The sequence below is a fragment of the Chelonoidis abingdonii genome, chromosome 5, assembly GCF_003597395.2.
Source record: "Chelonoidis abingdonii isolate Lonesome George chromosome 5, CheloAbing_2.0, whole genome shotgun sequence".
NCBI lineage: Eukaryota > Metazoa > Chordata > Testudines > Testudinidae > Chelonoidis > Chelonoidis abingdonii.
The window spans coordinates 4,518,430-4,539,394 of NC_133773.1; the positions used below are offsets into that span (position 1 = coordinate 4,518,430).

The following is a 20,965-nucleotide window of genomic DNA, read 5'->3' on the forward strand; positions in this document are numbered from 1 at the left end:
CTACAGTAACTCCTCACTAAACATTGTAGTTATGTTCCTGAAAAATGCGACTTTAAGTGAAATGATGTTAAGTTAATCCAATTTCCCCATAAGAATTAATGTAAATGAGGGGGGAGGGAGGTGTTAGGTTCCAGGGAAATTTTTATCACCAGACAAAAGACTGTGTCTCTCTCTCTCTCTATATATATATACACACACACAGAGACACACACAGAGTATAAGTTTTAAACAAACAATTTAATACCATACACAGCAATGATGATTGTGAAGCTTGGTTGAGGTGGAGGAGTCAGAGGGTGGGATATTTCCCAGGGAATGCCTTACTGCTAAATGATGAACTAACACTTGGCTGAGCACTCAACAGCACGTTGTTGCTAATGTAGCCTCATGGTCTACAAGGCAGCACAAATGGAGGGAGGGGAGACAGCATGGTAGACAGAGACACACACTCTGTGTGTGTGAGAGTGAGAGATGCGCATTTCCCCTTTAAGTACGCTGACACCACTCTAAGTACATTGCCTTTTTAAGTAGATCAGCAAGTTGAGACAGCAGCTACTGTCAGCAAGCTCTCTTTGTCCCGAGCCCTGTCATGTTCCCCCTCCACCACTCTATGGAGATGGGGTAAGCGGGGGGCAGGAGCAGGGGGGAGAGGGACACCCTGACATTAGCACCCCCTTCCCCCACACAGCAAGCAGAAGGCTCCAAGGAGCAGGACATGGCAGTGTGGGGAGGGACAGCTCAACTGCCGGCGATTAATAGCTTGCTGGGCGGCTGCTGTACAGGGAACTTAGGGGAGTAGGGAGCTGATAAGGGGGCTACCGGTCCACCTTTGTTAGAAGCCCCCACCAGCTCCCTTCACCAGGCTGGTCTTTCTGCAAGCAGTGGACAAAGCAGGTGGCTGCCAAATAACCTTATAAGGGAGCATTGCGCAACTTTAAACGAGCATGTTCCCTAATTGATCAGCAACGTAACAGTGAAACAACGTTAACCGGGACGACTTTAAGTGAGGAGTTACTGTACACAGTGGTGTTGTACCCATGTCGATCCGGAGATATTAGGAGATGGCGGTTTGGCCTTGGCCCAAGAAGAACATCACAGTTGGCACTAACTGCTAGCCTGACCAACGAGATTATGGAATAAATAAGCATCCCTTAGAGGCAGGGCTGAGGCATGCTGTTGATGCTGTGGATTCACTTTGTGAAGCTATCCATCCAGTTCATTTTAGGGCCCTAACTTAACTCAAAATACATTTACAAAAAAACACAAAGAAGGGGAAAAAACTAAGGCCAAACTTTTCAAATTATTCATAAAGCCAAGACACCTAAATCCACGTGGAAGCACACCAATAAGTGCCGAGTACCAAGCAGCTCTCATTGATTTTTTTTTTTTTTTTTTGGGTCTTGCTCATGCTCATCACTTGTGAAAATTATGCCATGTATTTAAGGCTCCTGAATCCTCTCAGACGCTCTAATTTTAGGCCCCTAGTTTTGAAAGTCTTGGCCTTTGTCACCTAACTTTAAAAACCCAAGTTTAAAAATTTTGCCCTAAGCCCCAATTCTCTGCAGTGCAGAGCCTGCTTTGTTTCACTCCAGTGGCTCCAAGCAGTCCTGATGCCAGCTGATCTGGTCATAGGAGGAGTCTCTTTACCAGTCCTAAAAGGACCTTTGATAGGGATGAGCTCCTACAGTGTTTCTTATGCCACTTCACTCACAGCCCTCAGGGTAGGGAGCATGGGCCAGGCCACTGTGCCTCTGGCAGATCCCTGGCTGCCCCCTGCAAAAAAGTATTACTCGTACCTTAGGGCATATGTTCACGTGCTTTGCTTTCCTCAGTGGAGGGTGAATGTGACTTTGCATGATCTGCACAGACTTCGATTATATGGAATACTTGTAAAACATGCTAAAAATGAAGCTGTGCAGACAGAGAGAACTTACATTAGGTTCCTTATAGACCCCAGAAGGCAAAATGTAAGTGGCCAAATTCTCCTCTCAGTTACATCCATGCAACCCTACTGAAGGCAACAGTATAAGTCACAGATGAATTTGGTCCAGTATAAGGTACATGCCACTTCCGACATAAATAACGTAGGCAATTAACAGGTGCTAGAAGGGAAAGTAGCGAGACAGACAGCTGCTTAGCAGTGCAGATGAGAGACACAGATCAGTGAAAACTTACCAACTGAATTGCTTCTGACACTGGTTGGAACAGACTGGCTGATCCTTTTGTCTCCCTCATTGGTTTTGCAACCTAATGTAAGTGATGGTAATTAATCGCAGGCTATGTACTTAAGCTTTTAATAGTTAGATGTCCCTCCATCCCAAGAGTGGCAAAAAGAAAAAGAAGTCACTATTTGAAATTTGTCACTATTTGAAATTAACAAAGAGGGAATGCTGAGAACATCTTATATCTTTCATTTGTAGAGAGGAGGTGCACTTTTTTGCAGTTCATTGCATCTGTCTAGAAATCAGTAAGAATTGAATACTCTCATTCTTCTCATTGGGTAACCCATCAAATGTTTTCAGTGGGAGCAGCTAGGGACTGAGCACTTCTGAAAATCTGACCGTCAGTGCTTTAAATCAGTAAATTTTGAATGATTATATTGTAGAAATAAACATCAACGTTATCCCTCAAAATCCATAACATTAAAATTAAACCCTTCCGAGCTTAGTTAGGGATTTATCCTTCAGAGTGGAGTGTGTACAGGAGTGAGCACTTATACTGTGATTGGAACCCACAATTGGCCACTTGATCACTGATCAGAATTAATCTATCTTTATTATGCCAATAATCTTCCATTATAATGAAGAACAGTGAATCATGGTTTAAAGTCAGTCATAAATAATATCCCCATCTCTACAAAGTAACACAGCAGCTGCACAATAACAGCACTCTATATCTTTAACATTGTCCTTCCCTCTGCTAATGCTCAGGGATTCCAAGATGTGTGTGTGAACAGGACGGTTTTGGTTTTTGTATCATAACATACTTTTTTTTTAACTTAATATAAGGAAATTAATTTACCCAGGTACAGTAATTGCTGCCTGCAAACAAACTGAATTCACAGAACAGATAGAAAGGAGTGTCAAGCCCACAAGCAGAATGCCACTGATATTAACACAACAGACAACCAGTGTGATCCAAAGCCCATTGAATTCAGTAGAAAGATCCCCACTGATTGCTGTTGGTTTTTTATTAGGACCTAGATATAGTAAGGTAAAGAGAAGGCAGAGGAGCGGGACGTGGATGAGAATAGGTATTGGGTGATACCTAGGTGAAGGTAGAGAAGGCAGAGGAGCAGGATGTGATGAGGATAGGTATTGGGTGATATGTAGGTGAAGGTACAGAAGGCAGAAGAGCGGGATGTGGATAGGTATTGTGTGATACCTAGGTGACGGTAGAGAAGGCAGAGGAAAGAGACATGAATAAGGATAGGTATCGGGTGATACCTAGGTGACGATAGAGAAGACAGAGGAGAGGGACGTGGATGAGGCTAGGTATCGGGTGATATGTAGGTGACGGTACAGAAGGCAGAGGAGCGGGACGTGGATGTGGATAGGTATCGAGTGATACCCAGCTGATGCTAGAGAAGGAAGAGGAGCGGGACGTGGATAGGGATAGGTATCGAGTGATACGCAGGTGATGGTAGAGAAGGCAGAGGAGAGGCACGTGGATGAGGATAGGTATCGGGTGATATGTAGGTGAAGGTAGAGAAGGCAGAGGAGAGGCACGTGGATGAGGATAGGTAACGGGTGATATGTAGGTGAAGGTAGAGAAGGCAGAGGAGAGGCACGTGGATGAGGATAGGTATTGGGTGATACCGAGGTGAAGGTAGAGAAGGCAGAGGAGAGGCACGTGGATGAGGATAGGTATTGGGTGATACCGAGGTGACGGTAGAGAAGGCAGAGGAGAGGCACGTGGATGAAGATAAGTATCGGGTGATACCTAGGCATTGGTTGCTGTTCAAGAGTCACTGGACAACTTCAAAATGTTATTGAACAGGTGAGTTTTTCCACTGGCCTGCAAGTAACCATGAACGGGGCTCTGGTTAGAAAGTGCGTGTTGTAGCCAGGGGACTATATTGATGTTTGTGTGCTTGACCCTGTGCCCATTAAGATCACTGATAACCTTTACACAGACTTCAGTGAGTGCTGAATCATACCATAGATATGGTGTAATGATTTGGGGTAGGAGGGTATTTCAACAGTGCCATCAATGCCCCACTGTGACACACCAAATTATTAGCATTAATTTTATTTATTTATTTCAGCCTCCAAAAGTGTACCAGGCACCTCCCAGTCCAAATAAGAAGCTGTGGGAGCAGATCCTCAGGTGGTGCAGGTTGTCTTAGCTCCACTGAAGTCAGAGCCAACACTGACAAACTACACCCACTGGGGAGCTGCACCATGGTACCTGCCCTGAAGAGCTCAGTCTCAGGGCCAGATTGTGGCTGACCCTTATGCTGCTGCAGAGTGTGGTACGGGAGAGCATACGGAGCTTTCTGCAGTGCCCAGGCAGAATTTCAGACCCTGTGCTCTGGTCCACAGCAGATGGCTGGCTGCTTAGAGAGAGACCAAGCTGTAGCCCATCAGGGGATATAATAATGAGTGCACAGCAGAAAATTTTCCACCTCCAAGTGATTCCTCTGTAGCAGTTCAGCTCCACCCCACCCTTTACTGTGGGCTGGGCCTAATCTGAGCTACATTCATAGGTTAAAAACCCCGGGCTGTGCTGAACTCACTCTGTTTGTTTTTTTATTTCAGATATGAGGCCCAAGAGAGCTGAAACCCTCTTCAGTGACTGTAAGTGAAAATACCGCATGCTTGGCAATTCCCTGACTGTTTTAATAAATAGTCCGATCATTTTTCTGGCCCTTTAGAAAGCTTCCTCTTTTTCTCTTGAATGAAGTTGACCGTACACTTTACACAGAGCCTTGCACATTCATGGGGGATGCATCTTCCCAATTCCTTCTGGTTTTACTAGGATGACCATATTTCCCAAAGGGAAAACGGGACATTACCCAGGGCTCACCTGGGCCTCCCACCCCGCGGGAGGCTTGCCTGAATGAGGTGTCAACATTCTCCAGAGTCTAGCGGATCTGATCTGATCTGACTCCATTACACTGTTATCTGCTGTGCCATTGATGAAGTTGGATGCCTTTAGAATCAGAAGGAGTCTTCTCACCTGTTCCAAGTACTCAGCCTTATGGGACAGAGCGTCAGCCTTCACATTTCTGACTCTTGGGCAAAAGGCAACTATGAAGTCAAACTGGATGAAGAAGAGAGACCGGTTGATCTGTTGTTGGTTGAAGTATCTGGTTGCTTGAAGATATTGCAGGTTTTTATGGGCTGTGAGCACTTGGACAAGAAACCTGGCCACTTCCAGTAGAAACATCACTTTCCTCTCTGTACTGCTTGGGTTTCCAAGGACCGGGTGAACTGGACTCCTTTTCACAGAGGGGTGATCACAGGAGCAACTAGGCTAGAAAATCCCTCAATGAATCACTGGTAGAAGTTAGCACAGCCTAGGAACCACTGGACCCCACTGGTGTCCTTTGGTGCAGCACAGTCAGAGGTGACAGTCACCTTGCATGGGTTCCTGGTTATTCCCTCAGAGGAGATAATGTAACCAAGAATTCTATTGTATCCTGGTCAAACTTGCATTTTTTGGGCTTTGCATATAGATGACATTGGCAAAGTCTAGGATGCCGTGGACATGCTGATCATGAGAAGCCTGATTGTCAGAAAAGATGAGTATGTCGTCCAGATAAATGACAACATGGCATTCTAACGCATCTCTGAAGATATTATTTATGAAGTACTGAAATGTTTCTGGGGCATTGGACAAGCCGAATGGCATGACCAGGCACTCAGTGTCTGTACCACGTATGGTAGGAGGTCTTCCACTCATCTCCCTCTCTATTTGGGACAATTTAGAGGGCCTGTGAAGGTCCAGCTTAGTAAAAAACTTTGCAGAGCGGAGTCTTTTGTAAAACACATTAATGAGAGGGAGAGGACATTGATTTCAAATTGTGACTCTGTTTAAAACCCGATAGTCAACACAAGGCCTTATTGATCCATCTTTTTTCTTCACAAAGAAAATTCGAGCCCCAGCTGGAGACATGGAAGGATGGATAAATCACATTTGTAGATATTCCTGGGGTAGTCATGGAGAGCCTGAAGTTCTGGCTCCGAAAGGAAGCAGATGCGGACAAAGGGGATTGGAGTGGGCTGAAAGTTGATGGGACAGTTATAGCTGCAATGGAGTGGCAGAGCATCTGCATTCTGTTTCTCGAACATATCAGCAAAATCCTTATATTTAAGTGGTAACATGGAGGCAGCGGACTGGACTTCAGTGTATAACAAGACTCCCTGGGGATTAACCTGATCAGACTTGGAATCTTGAGGAAGACTCCCAGTCTATGGTCCCTATATTTGGATTCCAGGGACAGAATTGTTGGCAATGTGAGGCGCCAAACAGTATTGTGCCCACCCGCCAATGAATGCATGGATCGAAGAAGTGTCCAGGGCATGCTGAGAACAACTGGAAAATGTGGTGCTCAGATAAGTCCAAACTGAAGGGTTTCTTGTTGACCCTGAAGAATCATCACCTGCAGGGGTGTGGTCTGGGAGGTAACTGGGCCTGATGAAATGAGTGAGCCATCAATAGATTCTACCAAGTCTGGAGTGTCCTTGTGTTGGGTGGGGATCTGATGTACTCATACAAAGTCCTGATCCGTGAAGTTGCCAGAGGCATCAGAATCCACTAGTGCCTCCAGGTGGACATTGGAAATGGAGCGGTGCGGACTTACAGAGGGAGTTGCAGATGTGTCAATATACACCTGGTTATTGTCAATCTATCAGCAGACAGGTACGGATGCTGGATACCAAGAAGAGGTAGAGAGTGCCATCCTGACCCAGACTCCCTCCTGGGGGCTTGGCATTCCCTGACCAGGGTGCAGAGTGGACCTTAGCAGGGCAGACCAATGCGAAGTGCTCTGGTCTTCCACCGTACATGCATAGTGCCAATGCTCGATGCTGCATTTTCTCTGTTGAACTGCATGGGTTCGGGCTGTGGGGAAAGCACTGAAGCTTGATGGGCTGGAGATAGGAGGACTTGCAGGAGCTGGGAAGCTGAACTTCTTTTTTGGCTGTGTTCCATCAAGCAGTTGTCAATCTTTATGCTGAGTCAATCAGGACATCCAGAATGGGTGGGGAGTCCACTCGTGTAAGCTCATCTTTGATGTCATCATTTAGGCTGAAGCAGAAATGATAATACCGCGCGGCTTCGTTCCATTCAGCCTCTGCTACCAAGCAGTGGAACTCTGTGGCATATTTAGCAACGTGCTGAGGTTGCTGCCATGACGCCCGAAGGGTGGTCTTGGCTCTATGCTCAAAGATCGTGGCAATGGCTTGAATGAAGTCTTCAGGCTGGCCCAGGAGTGGGCTTGCTTTCTCTAGGAGTGGGAATGCCCAGGCCAGAGCTTCCCCAGTCAGCCGGCTAATAATGAGCCCCACTCTGCATTGGTCAGTGGGGAACAACAGTGGATGTAGCAGAAATGGGAGCAGGGAAAGATTGGCCAGGAGGGTTCTGTACTAGCCACTGCTCTGGACCCCTTGTCAGCCTAGATCCCCTGTTTTAGAATTTGGGCTGCTCAAACTGTCAGGAGACCAGGTCATAGGCAGTCAGGCCTAGCAGTCAGAGCAGGAGTCAGGCCTAGCGGTTGGAGGCCGAATTCCAGAGTCTGGGGTCGAGACAAGGTCGGAGTCAGAGCTGGGGATTGGAACTGAAGTCAGAGTCCGAATGACAGAGCCAAATGTTGAGGCAGAGTTGGAGTCAGGAGTCGGAGCCAAGGATTGGAACCGGATTACCAGGAGTCAGGGAAGGCAGGAGCAAGGCTGGGACAGGATGGGAACAAGGCTGGTCAGGATCTGGACTGGAGCTGTAGAAGAGCAGAGCAGGACCAGGGCTTGGAGAGATGAGCGCAGGGAGGCAGACAGTCTGTGGACATGTGTGTTAAGCAGCCAGCAAGCTACTGCTGCTGCTAGGATTAAGAACCGGCCTTCTGGCTGTCTCAGTCAGTCAGGCAGGGCAGTCCATCAGGCAGCCTAGCTGGCTCATTAGGGTGTCAGAAGTCCTGATCAGGTGCAGCTCCGGGCCTTACACCTGACAGATCCTCAGCTATTCCTGGATTTCCAGGTAGTAGAAGAATGCAAGAATCTTGTCTTTGTCTCTGCTTGGCAAAGAGCTTGTCACTTTTCCTGTCAGATGCACACCTCGCTCTGGTTAACCATGCCTTTGTCACTTCTGGCTTGGATTAGTGCAACATGCTCTACTTGGGACTACACTCAAGGACCATTTGGAAACTTCAGCTGATGCAAATCGCAGCTGCCAGCTTCTATAGCAGTGTTTCACTGAGAGAGCATTGCATACATGCTCCATATGTTGCACTGTTTTCCAAGTCATGTCTGGCTGAAATTCAAGGTGCTGCTTTTTCTGTAAAATATTAAATGGTGTGGGTCCCACCTGTCTTAGAGAGATGCCTTATCCCAGCAACTGAGACCAGCTACAACCAGGGCTGGCTCCAGGGTTTTTGCCACCCTCAGCAGCATGCAAAAAAAAAAAGCCGTGATTTGCGATCTGCGGCAGCTCTACCACCGCCACTTCAGTCTTCGGTGGAAATTCGGCGGCAGGGCCTTCACTCCAAGAGGGACTGATGGACCTGCTGCCGAATTGCCACCAAAGAGCTGGACGTGCCGCCCCTCTTAGTTGGCCATCCCAAGCACCTGCTTGCTGAGCTGGTGCCTGGTGCCAGCCCTGGCTGCAACATTCAAACGGACAATCCCTGGAGGCGGGATGCAGGATGAAAAGCTCTTGACTCTAGAATTCGCTCCTCTTAGTCATGCAGTTGAGCCTGAGTCTGTTGAACTTCATAACTCTCCACAAGTTTCATCTGTTCTCTCAGACTTTTACTTGAAAGGGTGGGTGTGGACAGCCTCCATATCAGGGAGTGTTTTGAGTTTGACATTATGTCATTACAGGGTCTAATTGCATGTTATCTTACGGTACATTTTGTACATGTGCCTAGAGGCATCAGTAGGCACTATTAATACATTGAGAAATGACTTATGTTCTCTCTCCCCATTTTGACAGTTTGCGGGTTACGACAGAATAGATCAGCAAAATCAAAAGCATCATCAATATCAGAACGAGTAGTCGGAGGGTTGACTTCTGCAGAGCTTGGGGATTGGCCGTGGCAAGCGAGTTTACGGCAGAACAACATCCACCGTTGCGGTGCAACGCTGATCAGCAACACGTGGCTTCTGTCTGCAGCTCACTGCTTTAGAAAGTAAGTTCCCAGCTCTGAAAGAGGCTGCAGTAAGATGTGATGTGTACTGACCTGCACATCGAATGGTGCTCCATTCAGAACCAATGCCAAGCCCCAGAAGGGCCATAGTAAAGTTGCAGCGTTTCAGGCAGAGAGCTGTGACCATTCTTTTTGAAGCTTGAGAGAATAGTTCCTGAGGAAAAGGCTCTGAAAGATGCTCCAAAGGAAGCTGCTCTGCCTAAGGTCAGGTAGAGCAAGAGGAATGACGTTGTGCTATCACAGCTTGGCCCAAATATGCATGTTTTTTGAGCCATTAGGTCACCTTGCCCCTTTCCTTCTATGGGCAGTGGTGTGAGTTGTTCCCTGGAGCAGAGGTTAGAATTTGATGGTTCCATCACTCCTTTTTTGAATAGCCAAGGAGATAGTGATTGCTTCTAAAGGGTGTGGCAGTATAAAAAACTGGAATAGATTAAGAGTCAGCAAACAGCAAGGGAAACACCTCTGATTACCTGCTGTAGTGAACTGTATTTGCTTTGTGTATTGGGAAGCTACCTGGCCACATTTATGATTTGGCCAGTGAGCAGAACAGATGGGATGGTGTAAGCACAATTCCCCATTCCACCAAGGTCTTCTAGGGATTTTGTAAGGAAGTATAGGTGAGGTTTTGAGCTACATACACTGGACCAAGTCTAGAGACCTTTATCTCCATGGCTTAAATATATCTACAAAGTTCTTTCATCTTTTCCAGAGCAAATAACCCACGTATATGGACTGTTACCTTTGGAACTCTTTTAAGACCTTCAAGAATGAAACGCTTTGTCAAAGCTATTATTGTCCATGAAAAGTACCGTTATCCAGCACACAACTATGATATAGCTGTCGTGAAACTCTCGAAAGAAGTTCATTTTACAAATATTGTGCATCGCGTCTGTCTGCCAGATCCATCTCAGATTTTCCCATATAATTCTGACGCTATCATCACAGGCTGGGGAGCACTGAGCGACGATGGTGAGTGCCTCCATCTGCAAAAAATAATAATAATATCGGACGTTTTACATTAATGATGAATCCAACTAACTGTTTAAGTGAGAGCAGCAGTGTAGCCACATCTTGTTTAATCCTTGCAGAAAAATAATAGATTTGTGTAACTGTAAGAGACACATTCCATATTTTCTTGCTTTCTAAAGTTGGATTGGAAAAAGACAAAGCTGCCAGCACGGAAACAGAAACTAGGGAGGAGTCTGACATTCTGTTTCCGTCCATACATTTTTGATTGCAAGCTCTTTGTGGCAGGCACTGTCTAGCAATGTGTTTGTACAGTGACTATGACAACAGGGTGCTGACCTTGACTAGGGTTTCCCAAAACCTTTGTGAGATATGTATTATAACGTGTGGAGCAGAGGTGCAAACTGAGCTGGAGATAGGTGGTTTACTCAAGTTCACGCAGTCAGAACACATCTAGCCATAGAACTAGCCATCTTGGCTCCGTGTCACCTGCTGAAAGCATTAGCCTCTGCTCCATTGTATGGTACTGTACGTAAGAGTAAATAGACTGTGGTAGGCCTCCTCTCCCACCTCAGTGATACCACGCCTATGTCCTCATATGAGCGCGGGCCATCTTAATCAGTGACTCACAGCTCTTTTCTGTGGAACCCTTCAAGCCCTTCCTACAAAGTAATGGTTATAATGTATGTACAACTCCTCCCATATAGTACTTCAATCTATGAAAAGTGGTACAAAGCTGGAACAGCTCTATTTCTTCTTAACCCAACCCAGCCCTCTCACCCATGAACAGATGCTAAATGCTCCTTCCACATCTTAGCTAGTGCAAAGGATTTATATTTGTAGAGTCATTTTTTCCCTTCAGGCCCGAGTCCTAATGTTCTCCAGGAAGCAACAGTGAAACTTATAGACTCAAACACTTGCAATAGGAGAGAAGTGTACGATGGGATCATCACACCTGGGATGTTGTGTGCTGGATACTTGGAAGGAGGAGTAGATGCCTGTCAGGTAGGTCTAAGCTCAATAGTTAGAACTAGTAGGGAAAATGACTTTAAATTATTCAATATAGTGATTCCCACATCTTGACTAATACTGTGTATGCTCCTTCCCTGGACTCTTTGTTTATGTGGATTCTGATTCAACCAAGACTCTGGCTAAGAGGTTTGTAAAATAAAACATTTATTCCATGCAGTTTAGCACATAAAACTCATATTAACAGAACTAGGATAATACTTGTAAAATTCAAAAGGGCAAGATGGAACTGGAGCCCTGTAATTCAAAGTTGGCTTGTGCCCGATCTTTATCTCCCATCATGGCCTGCACAGTTTGTCACTCACTCCCCATCAGCTACCACAAGTACTGTCATCTCCTGGCTTCCCCGTGTTGCTGCCTCAGCCTTCCTCCATCCCCGCCCTGCAGCTACTGACTTCTTGTTGTCAAGTGATCTATTTTCTGCTAGCAGGTGGGCCTGATTCTCATATACATTATAGTATCAGAGGGGTAGCCCTGTTAGTCTGGATCTGTAAAAGCAGCAAAGAGTCCTATAGCACCTTATAGACTAACAGACCGTCTGTTACAGACATCTGTTAGTCTATGAGGTGCCACAGGACTCTGCTGCATCTACATTATAGGCTCTGCTCTATAAAGGGGCCTTAATGTGAGAGTAAATTGTTATGCTGGAGCTAGTCATGACAGCATAGTAAAGATTAATTATAGTTATGCCTATTTTAAGGCCCTTTTACACTGCTAGAGTGGCACAAAGTGGCCTTAGTATAAATGAGAATCTGTCCCATAAGGAATAAATTACTTTGTACTATCTCTCTGCTAGCTTTGATGCTGAGTGATACCTGACCTGCTTTTTTTCCGGGTAATAAAAATGAGGCATCATCTGAGACTGAAGTGTCAAACATTAAAAAATTCAATAGCAACAGGCAGCCAGGACCAGACAGTAACCATTCAAGAATTCTGAAGGAGTTTAGGAATGAAGTAGCTGAGCAATCGCTCATTAAAATGTGCAATCACTCATTAAAATCAATTTCTGGTCTGGAGAGCAGCAAATGTACCTATGTTTTTTAAAAGGTGCTAAGGCTGATCTTTGGCATTACTGAGCAGTGAGACAGCTTCAGGACCAGGAAAACTGGTTGAAACAATAATTAAAGATTGTTATAAAACAACAAGATGTACATGGGATGCTGCAATGTTTGACCTGCAAAGACTGCCAGGAATATGTCCAAATAAAAACTGTCTCCATGGCAATATTTTTAAAATTTCTATTGAGGTTCTGAAAAGTTCATCTAAATGTTGAGTCTAAATACTTAACAGCTCCGCACTATTGCCCCAATCTTGCAAAGAGTTCTGCATATGCTTAACTTTATGCATGTGAGTATTCCCATTCAATTCAATGTGCACGAAATTATTATATGCAAAAGTCTTTGCAGGATTGGGGCCTAAATATCTTCAGTCCAGATAACCTAGTTTCTGTGTTCCTATTCTACTCCGCATAGAAGAGGGCTGAAGGGCTGTCATTTATATCTTTCAGTAAAGTCAGGGAGAGGAAGGGAATATATTCACTGTTATACCAGAACTAACTTGCCTGAAATCCTGTAAGCTTCCCAGACAAATCTGATTTATGTGAGATGCTATTTACATAGTGTCTGAATTTAAAATCTGAGAGAGGCTAATGTGTTTAACATTTAAAGAAATGTCATCAACTTAAAAACCACAATTCTGACTGAAAACTTAGTTTTAACCTACTATAGTTACAAGTAACACCTAAGATTATTTAGAAGAAAAAGGATTGCGGGAAAAATATTGTTCTTGTTCCGTTTGCCGTGTGCCTTTGAAAACACTTTGTGTACAGCAGTTGAACTGTTTCTCCTGAAAGACTCCCTCTGATTTCAGTGGGCTTGAGATCAAGCCCTTAGTCAGGTTCTCCTGTTGAGAGAGAAACTTTAAAAATTATAATTGGGAAATAGGATTGTAAAACCACAGAAACTGACAGGGGGACTCCATGGCTGACAAAGAACCACAGCTTATCATGTAGGGCAGTGGCTCTCAACCTTTCCAGATTACTGTATCCCTTTCAAAAGTCTGATTTGTCATATATACCCCCAAGTTTTACCCCACTTAGAAACTACTTGCTTACAAAATCAGGCATAAAAATACAAAGGTCTCACAGAGCACTGTTACTGACAAATTGCTGACTTTCTCATTTTTACCATATAATTATAAAAGAAATCAAATGGAATATAAATACTATAGTTACATTTCAGTAAAAAGAACAGGAGTACTTGTGGCACCTTAGAGACTAACAAATTTATTTCAGCATGAGCTTTCGTGAGCTACAGCTCACTTCTTCGGATGCATAGAATGGAACACACAGACAGGAGATATTTATACATACAGAGAACATGAAAAGGTGCAAGTATGCATACCAACAGGAGGGTCAGCTCTTCCTGTTGTGTGCATACGTTTCACCTTCTCCTATGTTCTCTGTATGTATAAATTCTCCTGTCTGTGTGTTCCATTCTATGCATCCGAAGAAGTGAGCTGTAGCTCACGAAAGCTCATGCTGAAATAAATTTGTTAGTCTCTAAGGTGCCACAAGTACTCCTGTTCTTTTTGCGGATACAAACTAACACGGCTGCTACTCTGAAACCTTACATTTCAGTGTATCTTGTATAGTGCAGGTTAAACAAGTCCTTGACTCTATAAAATTTTAGTTTGTACTGACTTTGCTTGCACTTTTTATATAGCCTGCTGTAAAACTAGGCAAATATTTAGTGAGTTGATGTAATCCCGGAAGACCTCTGAGTACCCCCTGGGGTATGCGTACTTCTGGTTGAGAACCCGTGCTTAGAGCACATCTGCACTGCAAATGAAGGTGTGACTGTAGCATGGGTGGACATGCCCAAGGTAGCATTAGTCTAGCTAGTGTGGATAACAGTAGTAGTGAAGATGTGGTGGCATGGGCTTTGACGCGGGCTAACTATCTCAGTATAAGCCAACCAGGGACTCTGAATACCTACTCTGGTTGCTGGCCCATGCTGAGGTTGGTGTCGCCACATCTTCACTACTGTTGCTACCCGTGCTAGCTAGATTAAAACTCACGTGGGTATGGCTACCTGTGCTGCAATCACACCTTCATTTGTGGGATAGATGTACCCTTAGTTTTTGGAAAGTGACTAAGTTCCAGGTTGATGGTGTTCCTTTAAATAATGATCTCTTCCCATCTTCCATCAAAGGAAGCTGTCCCTTTCCAGACCCTATTACAGGGGCGGACAAACTTTTTGGCATGAGGGTCGCATCGAGTTTCGTAAATTGTATGGAGGGCCGGTTAGGGGAGGGGGTTGTGGCCCGGCCCCCACCTCCTATCTGCCCCCCTGGGACTCCTGCCCCATCCAACCTCCCCTGTTCCCTGACGGCCCCCTGGGACCCCTGCCCCATCCACACACACCTGCTCCCTGTCCCCTGACTGCCCCTGGACCTCTGCTGCCCCATCCGACCATTCCTCTTATTCCTGAGAGCCCCCTCAGGACCACTGCTCCATCCAACCACCGCTTCTCCCTGTCCCCTGACTGCCCCGGAACCCCTGCCTCGACTGCGCCCTGCTACCCCATCCAACCTCCTCCTCCTTCCTGACTGCCCCTCGGTACCCCTGCCCCCGTTCAACCCTGTTTCCCCTCTGACCACCATCCATACCCTCCTCCCCTGACCACCACCCTGAACTCCCCAATCCTCCATCCAACACCACCCCCCACTCCCTGCCCCCTTACCGCGCTGTCTGGAGCACCGATGGCTGGGCACCAGGCCGGGCTCTGCAGCGGCGCTGCCCAGGAGCTCACAGCCCCACTACCCAGAGCATTGCGCTGGCAGCAGAATGAGCAAGCTGATGCTGCTGAGGAGGGGGGACAGCAGAGGAGAGGCCGGGGGCGAGCTTCCCGGGCCAGGAACTTGGGGGCCGGGCAGGAGGGTCCCGCAGGCTGGATGTGGTCCATAGGCCGTATTTTGCCCACCTCTGCCCTATTGCCTGTGAAAATAGCTATATTTTCCTTTCTGGTTCACTAAATTTCTTTTTTCTCTTTTTTCCTCCTCTTGCAGGGTGACTCTGGTGGCCCACTGGTTAGTCCAGATTCTAGAGGAATGTGGTACCTCGTGGGCATAGTGAGCTGGGGAGATGAATGTGCTAAACCAAATAAGCCGGGAGTCTACACACGAGTGACTTACTATCGGGACTGGATCACCTCCAAAACTGGCCTCTAATGCAGCAGAAGTCACAACTGGACTAAGCTACACAGGCTGCATGGAGGTCATGCTCGTCTGTAACTCTACAAGGTGTCATTAATCCATATATCCCTACGTCAATTCCTGTCCAAAGCAAGCACTAGCTTTGCTGCTGGAGATGTATAACCCCTTGTTAATTCACACTGAAGGTGTGAGATCACCTGCCTCCTCTCCAAGCTCCGAATCACTCTGGCTTATTAGAAGAGAGGAAAACACCCCATCAGAATGAAAAAAGCTACTGATTTATTTATTTTACTAGTTAAAAAGTGTATGTACTTCTCCCAGGAAAGGAGAGTTACCTGCCCCAAGGTCTGATGATTCCCCCAGCCTTGGTACTCTCATTCTCCTCCACTGGGGCCTAAACTCTTAACCACTTTTATTCTAGCCAGGCAAGCCTGGACAGCTCTTCATTTCAGAGCCTATCAGCACAGTCCGCCAATTACAGGACACTGGTTGCAATTAAGACTCAGGGCATTTCCCTCCAGTTGCTGAGAGCCTGGCCTCCCCCACTGCTCCAGAACATGGAATGAGGACTAGAAATAAATCAGAGTATCTCGCAGGGGTCTCTAACTCAAATGACCATGAGGGCTAGTACATTGGCCCGAGGGCAGCATTACTGACACCTCCCACTTGCTGCCCTCGGCTCTGCCCCCACTCCACTCCTTCCATGAGGCCCTGCCTCTGCCCTGCCTCTTCCCTGCCCCCATTCCAACCCTTCCCCGAAATCTCCACCCCAACTCCACCCCCTCTCTGCCCCAGGGAGCGCAGAAGGGGTGTGGGGTGTGGCAGGGGGTCAGGGCAGGGGATCAGGGTGCAGCAGGGGCTCAGGCCAGTGGGTTGGAGTGTGGGGTGCAGGAGAGGTGAGGGGTGCAGCAGAGGGTTAGGGCAGGGGATCGTGGTGCAGGAGGGGTGCGGCAGAGGGCTCAGGGCAGGAGGTTGGGGTGCAGGAGAGGTGCGGAGTGTGGCAAGGGGCAGGGCAGGGGGTTCGACTGCAGGAAGGATTTGGGGGGCGGGCTCTGTCCCAGCACACACCGGGGGCACAGCAGACTCCTTGCCTGCCTTGCCCCTGTGCCGCTCCGGGAAGCAGCCGGAACATGGGGGAGCACGGCCACGGTGGGGGGGCATGTTGCTGTTGCTTCAGGCACCGCTCCCAGCATCTCCCATTGGCTGGGAACTGGGAACCACGGCCAATGGGAGCTGCTGGGGGTGGTACCTGAAGCAACATCAACACACACATCCCAGTGCCTCTCCTCCCCCAGGTTCCGGCCACTTCCCGGAGTGGCGTAGGGGCAGGGCAGGCAGGCAGGCAGGGAGCCTGTCCTGCCCCGCCCCAGTGCACGTCGGGCCGGAGTTGCTCTAGGTAAATGCTGGGGGAGGACGGGGGCCGTGAGGAGCTTGCGGGCCGCAGAAAATAACCTCGTGGGCCGCATGTTTGAGACCCCTGGTATATAGCATGGCAGTGCAGGGTCCTGGCACTAGGCCACTGCACTTAATCTTAAACTGCAACAGCAGTGCTGACCTCAGAACTCTGTTGGAACCAAAGGCAGGTAGCACTGCCTTCTCCTGCAACAGTAAGTAGCGCTGTGCCAGTGAGTACATAACTTAGATGTGACGCCACCTTCCGCTCTCTTGAGGAAGCCAGGGGCTACGACGAGGGGTCATGGCTGCTGTGAAGAAACTTCAGAGGGAGTTTTGGAGCTCACAAGAGAATTTAACTGTCCCCAGAGCCCACAGTCAGAGTCCGAAGGGGTAGTCAGAGTCTAGGGAAGTCACAAGAATCAGGACGAAGGGCAGAGCTAAGCTAAGGTGAAGGAGGATTTCAGTGACTCTAAAAGTAGGTTCCTGGGGGGGAAAATCTGTCTTGCGGGTATGAAGTATATTTTTATAGCAACTCAATGGACTCAGTGAAGCACAGATTATCTTTAATTTTTAAAAAATCTTTATTACAGTTGGATGCTTCTGCTCCATTAATGTACCTCTAGGCTGACTATTCTCAGTCTGCACAATGTACTTGAATTGCCTCAAACACACGATATATCCTACTTTGGTGCTTATTGTGCAATAGCAATGCAGTTTATTTTTTTTAAAGAACAGGAAGGAAAATCAGATCGCAGAAAAGACCCCCACCTTTTTTGTTCAGGCTCTCATCTAGATGTTTGTGAAAGGGGAACAAATGATCACCATAAATTAGAGCTTTAAGTAAAGATATCATGGACATTTCTGAGCCTCTGGCTCACTGAAAAGGAAGACCTGGGTGGTTTGCTTCCTACTGCACTGGTGGATTTATTCCTGCCAAGGATGACCATTATCCTGACTCAGAAGGCTACTACTAAAGGGTAATTTTAAATATTAAGAATAGACCAGAGGGGACATTCAAAAGGAAATTCCCTAGGGATGACCCCTCTGCTCCAGCACGAGAACTTTACCACCTACCCCTTCAAATGATAATGCACTTTTAAAAAAAGTCACAATGAAAGCTTATGCTGAAATAAATTTGTTAGTCTCTAAGGTGCCACAAGTACTCCTGTTCTTTTTGCTGGTAGTAGAGGATCCCAGGTGCATAATGCTCGCCCTCCCACCTCCAAATCCCCCTGGGACTCGCCACTGCCGCATCAGTGCGAGGCACCAAAGTAAGGCTGGTTGCACCTCCTCCTGTGCCTGATTGACCAGGAGAAGCAGCTGGTGGTGTAAAATACAGAGGATCGGCATGAGGTTTGAGAGAAGCTGGAAATCTCCTACTGCTGAACAGCTCTTTAGAATTCCCTGCTTCCTTTTCTGCCCACATCTTCTCACCCAAAGCAGCAGAGAATCCTGTGGCACCTTATAGACTAACAGACGTTTTGGAGCGTGAGCTTTTGTGGGTGAATACCCACTTCGTCAGATGCAGGTAGTGGAAATTTCCAGGGGCAGGTATTATATATGCTAGCAAGCAAGCTAGAGATAACGAGGTTAGTTCAATCAGGGAGGATGAGGGCCCTGTTCTAGCAGTTGAGGTGTGAAAACCAAGGGAGGAGAAACTGGTTCTGTAATTGGCAAGCCATTCACAGTCTTTGTTTAGTCCTGAGCTGATGGTGGTGTCAAATTTGCAGATGAACTGAAGCTCAGCAGTTTCTCTTTGAAGTCTGGTCCTGAAGTTTTTGCTGCAGGATGGCCACCTTAAGGTCTGCTATAGTGTGGCCAGGGAGGTTGAAGTGCTCTCCTACAGGTTTTTGTATATTGCCATTCCTAATGTCTGATTTGTGTCCATTATATCCTTTTCCGTAGAGACTGTCCAGTTTGGCTGATGTACATAGCAGAAGGGCATTGCTGGCATATGATGGCGTATATTACATTGGTGGACGTGTAGGTGAATGAACCGGTGATGGTGTGGCTGATCTGGTTAGGTCCTGTGATGTGTCGCTGATGTAGATATGTGGGCAGAGTTGGCATGGAGGTTTGTTGCATGGATTGGTTCCTGAGCTAGAGTTACTATGGTACGGTGTGCAGTTGCTGGTGAGAATACGTTTCAGGTTGGCAGGTTGTCTGTGGGCAAGGATTGGCCTGCCACCCCAAGGCTGTGAAAGTGTGGGGTCATTGTCCAGGATGGGTTGTAGATCCCTGATGATGCGTTGGAGGGGTTTTAGCTGGGGGCTGTATGTGATGGCCAGTGGAGTCCTGTTGGTTTCTTTCTTGGGTTTGTCTTGCAGTAGGAGGCTTCTGGGTACACGTCTGGCTCTGTTGATCTGTTTCCTAATTTCCTCGTGCGGGTATTATAGTTTTTGAGAGTGCTTGGTGGAGATTTTGTAGGTGTTGGTCTCTGTCTGAGGGTTAGAGCAGATGCGGTTGTACCTCAGTGCTTGGCTGTAGACAATGGATCGTGTGATGTGCCCGGGATGGAAGCTGGAGGCATGAAGGTAGGCATAGCGGTCGTGTAGGTTTTCGATATAGGGTGGTGTTAATGTGACCATCACTTATTTGCACCGTGGTGTCTAGAAAGTGGACCTCCTGTGTAGATTGGTCCAGGCTGAGGTTGATGGTGGAGTGGAAGTTGTTGAAATCGTGGTGGAATTTTTCTAGAGTCTCCTTCCCATGGGTCCAGATGATGATGAAGATGTCATCAAAGTAGCGTAGGTAGAGAAGGGGCGTGAGTGGACGAGAGCTGAGGAAGCGTTGTTCCAGGTCAGCCATAAAAATATTGGCGTATTGTGGGGCCATGCGGGTGCCCATAGTCAGTGCCACTGATCTGGAGATATATATTGTCATCAAACTTGAAATAGTTGTGTGTGAGTATAAAGGCACAGAGCTCAGCGGCCAGTTGTGCTGTGGCATCATCAGGGATACTGTTCCTGACAGCTTGTATTCTGTCTGTGTGTGGGGGATGTTTGTGTAGAGAGCCTCTTCATCCATGGTGGCTAGGATGGTGTTTTCTGGGAGGTGACCAATGCATTGTAGTTTCCTCAGGAAATCAGTGGTGTCACGGAGATAGCTGGGAGTGCTGGTGGCATAGGGTCTGAGTAGAGAGTCCACATATCCAGACAGTCCTTCAGTGAGAGTGCCAATGCCCGAGATGATGGAGCATCCAGGATTTCTGGGTTAGCGGATCTTGGGGTAGTAGATAGAATAATCCTGGTCGGGGGCTCTAAGGGTATGCTGATTTGTTCCGGTGTTAGTGTAGGGAGTGTCCTGAGTAGATGGTGCAGTTTCTTAGTGTATTCCTCAGTGGGATCTGAGGGAAGTGGCCTGTAGAATTTGGTATTGGAGAGTTGTCTGGCGGCCTCCTTTTGGTAGTCAGACCTGTTCATGATGACAACAGCACCTCCTTTATCAGCCTCTTTTGATGATAATGTCAGGGTGGTTTCTGAGGCTGTGGATGCATTGCGTTCTGCATGGACTTAGGTTATGAGGCAAGCGGTGTTGTTTTTCCACAATTTCTGCCTGTGCACATTGGCGGAAGCATTCAATGTATAGGTCCAGACTGTCATTTCAACCCTCAGGAGGAGTCCATGTGGAGTTCTTCTTCTTGTGCTGTTGGTGGGAGGGTACCTGTGTATCAGTGCACTGTTCAGTGTTGTCCTGGAAGTATTCTTTGAGTCGTAGACGGCGAAGTAGGCTTCCAGATTGCCACAGAACTGTATCATGTTTGTGGGGGTGGCAGGGCAGAAAGAGAGTCCCCGAGATAGGACAGACTTTTCTTCTGGGCTGAGTGTGTAGTTGGATAGATTGATGATATTGCTGGGTCGGTTAGGGGTACTACGGTTGTGTCCCCATGTGGCAAGTAGGAGTTTAGACAGCTTACAGTCCTTTTTCCTTTGTAGAGGAAAAAGGACTGTAAGCTGTCTAAACTCCTACCTGCCACATGGGGACACAACCGTAGTA

The 20,965-nt window shown here is 47.1% G+C and overlaps 1 protein-coding gene across 1 annotated transcript in view; it reads left to right on the forward strand.

The window, feature by feature from the left end:
* LOC116830039 (transmembrane protease serine 11C-like) overlaps window positions 1-15,689 on the forward strand; it is a 57,351-nt gene extending 41,662 nt beyond the window's left edge. Inside the window, exons 6-10 of the mRNA XM_032789224.2 lie at window positions 4,761-4,799; window positions 9,151-9,346; window positions 10,074-10,333; window positions 11,193-11,335; window positions 15,428-15,689. Coding sequence (XP_032645115.1) covers window positions 4,761-4,799; window positions 9,151-9,346; window positions 10,074-10,333; window positions 11,193-11,335; window positions 15,428-15,589 — 800 coding nt within the window. The 3' untranslated portion in view covers window positions 15,590-15,689. The remainder of the gene's footprint in view (window positions 1-4,760; window positions 4,800-9,150; window positions 9,347-10,073; window positions 10,334-11,192; window positions 11,336-15,427) is intronic.
* The last annotated feature ends 5,276 nt before the right edge of the window (window positions 15,690-20,965 follow it).